At 57.3% G+C, this 7,117-nt stretch overlaps 1 protein-coding gene across 1 annotated transcript in view; it reads left to right on the forward strand.

Annotated features, from left to right (window-relative positions):
* NAT16 (N-acetyltransferase 16 (GCN5-related, putative)) overlaps window positions 1-2,107 on the forward strand; it is a 9,162-nt gene extending 7,055 nt beyond the window's left edge. Inside the window, 2 exon segments of the mRNA XM_011985202.1 lie at window positions 476-688; window positions 1,329-2,107. Coding sequence (XP_011840592.1) covers window positions 476-688; window positions 1,329-1,901 — 786 coding nt within the window. The 3' untranslated portion in view covers window positions 1,902-2,107.
* The last annotated feature ends 5,010 nt before the right edge of the window (window positions 2,108-7,117 follow it).

Genomic DNA, 7,117 nt, shown 5'->3' on the forward strand with positions numbered 1-7,117 from the left:
TGGAGATGGGGGCCTTGAGTTGCTATTATCCACCCTTTTCCCAAAGAACTGGTCCCTGCACAGGCTTCAGAGTCCTTCCTTCCTTCTCCATCACCTCAGCCCGGGCGTGAACTCCCCCTTTCCTGGCTTCTCCCTTCTGCCCCCTCCTGGGTGGAAGCGCTCAGGATTGTGTGGAATGCCAATTCACATTTCTTTTCTTCCTCCTGCCCTTTCTAAAGCCCTAAAAACTGGCCGTGCACTGCCCTCTCCACCTCAAGCCCCTCCCCCCGCTCAAGTGCCAGAGATTTGCTCTGGTGCCAGAGATCAGTGCCCTCTCCCCAATTCTCTCTAGCCTCCCATCCTCATCCTCTCTGGATCTCTACGATGCTTAACATCACAGTGCCCATTTTTCTGTCCCTGTTTCTCTTCCTATCACCAGCTCAGTGTGCAATCGAGAGAGAGAGAGAGAGAGAGAGAGAGAGAGAGAGAGAGAGAGATCCTGTAAAATGAAATGTATTTAGATTGCTCCCCCATTTGAGTCCTTGTTCATCTTGCCTGGGAGCGCGGGAAGGGCGTGGCCGGGCTGCTGCAGCGCTTCTGCTCGCAGCTGGTCAAGCGACAGCACCCGGGGGTCAAGGTGGCACGGCTCACCCGGGACGACCAGCTGGGCCCCCGGGAGCTGAAGAAATACCGCCTAATCACCAAGCAGGTGAGAAGGACGGGGAACTCGGATGGCTGGGCCTCTCTGCTGGGGCACACGAGGAGACCCTCCCCACCCCCAGCAGAACACGGGCTTGCCTTCTCTGTGGGCTCTACCGAGTGGCGCGGCCCCTGAGCCTTGCCCTGGGACTCCCAGTCCTCACCAGACCTTTTGACCCAGGGGAAGCCAAACTCCCGACTCCCAGCTTGAAACCCTAGTCCTTGCTTCCCAACTTCGGGCACCTGCCTCCCCTAGGATCCTGCCTCTGTTCAGGGACCCAAGCATCCTCCTCTGAGCCTTTGTCCTCCCTCTGCGCCTCTCCAATCCTACTGACTGATCGGCCTCCCTGGCTTTCACGTCCCTGGAGACTCGGGGACCCACACCCTCGGTTCCCTGGCTACTCCATACTGATCCCACCTCTTCTTGGGGATCCACGTATTGGGAGCCTGTGACCCTGGTCCCTGTCTGGTACCCTTGAAACCCAGGCTTTCCCATACCCTACTCGGCCCGGAGCCCTCACAGTCGCTCCTCCGGAGGGACGCAGGTGGGAGCCTGTGGCCGTGAACTTGGGAGTGAAGATGCCTGCCGAGAGGCACCGGGCTCGCTAGCCCTCCCGCGCCGGCCCCGCGCTCACTCGTGCCCCCCGCAGGGCATCCTTTTGGTCCGATTCAACGCGTCCGCGCTGCTGGCCAGGCTGGGCGCGCGGCTGGCGGCTCTGCGGACCTCCGGCACCTTCTCACCGCTGCCCACCGAGGCCGTGTCCGAGGCAGGCGGCGACGTGGCACGCCTCCTGCTGTCGCCCTCCGTGCAGCGTGAAGTGCTTCCGGGCGGGACCATCATCCAGGACTGGCAGCCCTACCGGCCTAGCGAGAGCAACCTGCGCCTGCTGGCGGCCAAGGGCCTGGAGTGGCGCGTGGACAGCCGCGCGCGCCCGCGCGTGCTCACACTGTGCACGCGCCCCTTCCCCATCCCGCACGGAGGGGACGGCACTTGGCGCTATCTCAACATCGACGCCTTCGGCAGCGACGGCGCGCAGGTGCAGAGCCAGCTGCTGTGGCACCTGCAGCGCCAGGTCCCGCGCCTCGCCGGCCTCAACGTCATGTGCCAGCTCTTCCTGGAGCCCCAGCTGTGGTCGCAGCTGGCTGACTTCTGCCAGGCCGGGCTGGGGCTGGAGCTGGTGAAGGGTTATACTGAACAGTACCTGCTGGAGGCCGACATCTGAGGCCTCTCCTCTGGCGGGGAATGGGAAAAAGAAGTACTTTGGACCCGCCCTCTTCCACAGTTTCCCCCACCAACCTCTCTCCTGCCATTTCCGACGCTGCATCCCCTGGGAAGTCCCCTCTGAGTCCTGCCCTCCTGCCGTTACCGGCGCAGGTCCCCCCACTCTGTCCCTTTTCCCCTTACTATCTTGCCTCTAGCTCCCACAAACACCATTGCCCATTCCCTGACCTGAACTTGACGACTATTGGGTGTGGGATGGAGATGGGGGCCTTGAGTTGCTATTATCCACCCTTTTCCCAAAGAACTGGTCCCTGCACAGGCTTCAGAGTCCTTCCTTCCTTCTCCATCACCTCAGCCCGGGCGTGAACTCCCCCTTTCCTGGCTTCTCCCTTCTGCCCCCTCCTGGGTGGAAGCGCTCAGGATTGTGTGGAATGCCAATTCACATTTCTTTTCTTCCTCCTGCCCTTTCTAAAGCCCTAAAAACTGGCCGTGCACTGCCCTCTCCACCTCAAGCCCCTCCCCCCGCTCAAGTGCCAGAGATTTGCTCTGGTGCCAGAGATCAGTGCCCTCTCCCCAATTCTCTCTAGCCTCCCATCCTCATCCTCTCTGGATCTCTACGATGCTTAACATCACAGTGCCCATTTTTCTGTCCCTGTTTCTCTTCCTATCACCAGCTCAGTGTGCAATCGAGAGAGAGAGAGAGAGAGAGAGAGAGAGAGAGAGAGAGAGAGATCCTGTAAAATGAAATGTATTTAGATTGCTCCCCCATTTGAGTCCTTGTTCATCTTGTGATGCACTTTCTGAGCCTGCCTCTCTCACTGGGGTTCCCTCCAGCTTTGCACAACGTTGCTATTTCGCAGGCTCCCCCGTGCCCCAGCTCACCCGGGCGCGGGGGTGGTGTGGTTCTGGCTGGAGAGTTTGGTACAGTGGAGGGCAGGTCCCTCAGCCTGGCATAGGGGCTGTCTCCTGGTTCCAACCAGGCCGCCTTCTAGTGCAACTGGAATCCCCACCTCCTGGTATTTCTGGACACCACTCCCTTCCTCTGGATCATTTATGCTTTTAGAACTTTGAGAGTCTTCTATTTAATTGCAAGTAGTAACAGCTGCATCTGCACAGCGCTGTCTCCAATACTGGTTCCCCATATCAAAGGCAGAGGGAGAAAACAGAAGGCTGGGAAAGATCAAAGTGACTTCTAAGTCATTCATAGTAGCTAGGAGCCTCCCAGTGAAAAGAACCCAGGTGTCCCAAGCCTAGAGCATGACCTAGAACTTCACTCTGTGTGATGATGTTAGCTTGAGCAATGCATAGGTGCTAGGAGAATGTTGGCAGTGAGTTCGGGGTTCGCTGGGGATGGGATCCAAGATGTGGGCAGAGGTGGACACCAGCAGGTGGAAGAATGTAGACAAGGTGGGGGAGGAGGGGCAACCGCCGCTTCGCCACTTGCCCCAGCTCTGGTTTTGCTACTGTGCTGCTCTGCTTGGTTGCCTCCTGTGCCTGGCCACGCTGCCACCCTCCTTGTCAAGGTGACCATGACTGTATGACAATAAAATGGACCTTTTGGCCACCCTCTGTGTCTGTTTCACTTCCCAGTGAAGAGGAATGAGACACATTATCTTCCCTTTTCCCCAGCAGCCTGTATCAGAGAGGATCTCTAAGCCCTGTGGCAATGGGGCTAATGACTCCCCAGGGAGAGGGGGGAGGTGGGGAGGGGTTCTGGGGAGGGCTGCCGGCTGTGCGCCCCTACCCCACCCCTGCCAAGTGGAGGAAAGAAGCCGCTGCTCAGGACTGAGGTGGGCAGCGGCGCGGCCTCCTGACTTGCCCTGGGCCTCGCTTTTCCCTGGACCTGGGAGTCGGCGGCTACCCAATTCTGTGGCATCCAAGTCCCTCTTGGCATCCAAGACCAGCTTCCATCAGCCAGGATCCAGGCCTCTAACCCCCCAGTTCCAGATTCGCCCGTGGCCAGCCGGGCTTGCTTTCCCCTTTCCTAGGTGGGCAACCCGTGGTGGGTGGAGGAGGTGGAGAGAGCCTGGGCACCGCCCCCGCGAGCCTGCTCTGGATCTGCGGAGACTGCGATCCCCCAAAGTAACACGCGGGGGCGCCAGGACGTGCGCGGACGCGGGCGAGGCAGCACAAGGTGGTTTTCGTCCGTGTGAGTGTGTTCGTGGGCGTCTTTGTGTGTCTGCGTTTCTGTACATGTGTGCACGAGTCAGGGGGTGTCTGGGTGGGATGGATTCGGGACAACGTGCCTGGTGTACCCCAGAATCAGGTACCTCAAGTGGTTTCTTTCTGTTGTTTGTTTTTTGATGAGGACGATGCTTGATATGTTACTATGTACGTGTGGACGGGGAGGCAGGCGACTTGTGTGTATTGTCGAGTGTGCACAGCGCAGCCTGTGAGTCCCTGCAACCGCGTCTTGGATTTCTGAAGTCGCATTCCTTGAGGGTTTTGGCGCCCCTCCCTCCACCTGGTAAAAGGAATGAATGAGAACACTTAGAGCACATCTCCATTGCCCTGCACACATCTCCAGCCTAGGTCTGGGTAACTGCTAGGCTAGGTGTGACATTGTGTTTGTGTAAGTGGGTGTGTCTCCGAATCTCAGTGTGATTCTGTAGGACAGTGTGTTGTGTGTGTGACAGGTGGAAGTTGCAAGAGGCTGGTTCAGGATGATTGAAGTGGTTTTCTTTCTCTTGGTGGGTACCACCTTGATGGTGTGTGTGTGTCTCTGTGTGTATTTGAGTGTGTGTGTGTGTGTGTCTCTCCAGTGGCTCTCTCCTCGTGTCTCTCCCCATCTCTGTCTCTTTCTCTCTCTCTTTCTTGGTGACTCATCTCTGCGGCGTTGCCCTCCCCCGCTTGCTGGGTCTCCCCTCCCCTACTCAGGAGTGGGTAGGGGTCTGAAGGCGAGTGGGACCTAGGGACTAACAATCAGGGTGGGCATCGCCTTCCCATCACTCATCATTCCAGACCCTCCCATAGCCCCCAGCCCACCCCTCAGTCCCTTCCCCAGGACTCCCCAGCTCTGGGATGGGGAGGGGATAGGGTAAGATTTTAAATGGGGCAATTTTCAGGGGGCCTTCAGCATCTTCTGTAAGTTCAAAGTGGGGACCCCTTCCCCTCTCATAAAGTGGCCCCTTCCTGCCTGCCCCTCCACCATGGCTGACGCAGTTAAAGGCTGCAGAGGTGAGTCACCGGTTGGGGGGAGGGGGAGGAGAAGAGGGGAACGGTGAGCTTCGGGGTCCACAAGCCCCTGCTCTCTCTTTCTCTCCCAGACCTTCCCAGAGGAAAGACCCAGTGCTCTTCCTCACTCTCCTGGTTTTCCAAATCTTCAGCTTGGATTCCTACGATGCTGGATCCCATCTTCTCCAGCTACCCTCTTGGAGGGAGATTCAGAAACAAATACAAAGAGAGATGATGGATTCACATAAACAAGTCAGAGCCAATACCAGGCATCCCCAACCAGGTCCCCATATCGGCTCTGCCTTTTCCAGCACTCTGTCTCTCCCACTCTCTTCAGTTCTCTTTCTTTTTCTACTGTCTCCCTCCTTTCCCCATCCCAAGAACCTGTGCCCAGTCCAGAAGCCCCTAGAGGCAGCAGGGTATGAAGGGCACAGCTCACCCCCAGTAGAGGGGGGGAGTGTGTGAATGAGCTGACCCAGTAGGGAACTGGGATGGAGAGTGGCAGAAACAGAATGAGTCCAGAGACCATGCAGACAGAGTCAAGACCCAGATTGTGGAATCTCCAAGCTTTTGGTGCCCCAGGCATTCACATCCACCCCGTCCCTCACCACAGGATGACTGGAGCCTTGAGGATGCTGATTTCTGAGAAGTTCTCCTGGGCTTTTGAACTTAAGTGCAGGAAGGGAGGGATGGGGAGTGGGGGCATGTGTGTGCTTACACATACATTGTTGTATGCCACCAAGCCAGACACACTTTTTGGACACCAACGGATGCCCAGAACTGGGTGTGCTCAAAGACTCCAAACTGCATGGGCATACAGGCATGCAGAAGAGATAAGAACCCCCCAACACACACACACATGCACACACACCTGGAAGCAAACACAATCACAGCCACACAGACCGGAATAGAACATCACATAGTTAAATTGGAAACACTACCATGCCCATCCACTCTTGATCTGATTAAATGCACAATTGCTTCCCCCAATTCCCTTTATTTTTCTCCCCACTCCCAGCCATGTATCTCATTCATCTCCACACACACATAAACACACATGCACAAGCCATGTACATGTACACGCAGGTGTGTGTGCACACACAAGCCCACAGGCAAATACAGTTTCTCTAGGTGCCTGACTCCTCTCCTCTTGCAACTTGGTCTCTAATCCCCATCAGCTACTCAGTCAGCCCCCTTGGCTGGCTCCCTCCCCTCTCCCTTCTCTCTTGGATGGCTTCCCCTCCCCCTCTCCAGATGTCTGAGCCATCTCTCTCTGATTCATCCTCCTCAGGAAGGTAACGTGACCCCCTCCCCATCCCACTGCTCTCTGTATCCAGGCTGGGAAGATGAAGGGGAGATGGGGGGCAGGGAGAGGAAGGAGGGGAGGCCGTGGCTAGTTGTGTGTGGGGATGGGAGGCATTGCCTCGGGGTCTCCTATCCCCTCTTTTCCCTCCTTTCTTTGGAATTTCCACTGTCACCTTGGTTCTCAGTTTTTTTTTTCTCCTTTAGCTTGCTCCTTCTACCTGTTCCAGATCCCTTCATTCCTTCCTCCTCCCCTGCCATCTCTTCTCTTTTCTCCCTCTCCACTCCTCCCCATTTCTTTCCCCGCAGAGCTGATGGGCTTTCTTCTGGGAAAGTCGAGCCACTGATGGAAGCGAGAAGCCACTGCTGGTTATAGAGAGAAAGCACGTGAGTGTGTGTGTAGGGAGGGGGAGGTTAGAAGGAGGGTCAGTGCCAGGAAGAGGTGAGGAGGGGGGCCAGGACCATTTCTGAAAGAGTCTCTAAGCCCCTGACAGGCAGCCCTGACCTCGGTTTCCAGAGTCTCAGGGTGCGGGTGCCCTGCGTGTGCCCACGAGCACCCCTGTGTCCGCAGTTCGTGTGTGTTTGGCGTGTGTCATTGTCATTCCCCCCTTCCCTGCCCACGCCCCCGCACCGCTCTCTGCCAGCACCGCAGCCCCCTCCAGGCTTCCTCCCTCCCTCTCTCCCCTTCATTCCTGCAGTGGCTGCCCCCCTTGCCACCCTCTCCTCTCCCCTGCCCCCTCC

This window comes from Mandrillus leucophaeus, unplaced genomic scaffold (assembly GCF_000951045.1).
Source record: "Mandrillus leucophaeus isolate KB7577 unplaced genomic scaffold, Mleu.le_1.0 Scaffold280, whole genome shotgun sequence".
In the NCBI taxonomy this organism is placed as follows: domain Eukaryota; kingdom Metazoa; phylum Chordata; class Mammalia; order Primates; family Cercopithecidae; genus Mandrillus; species Mandrillus leucophaeus.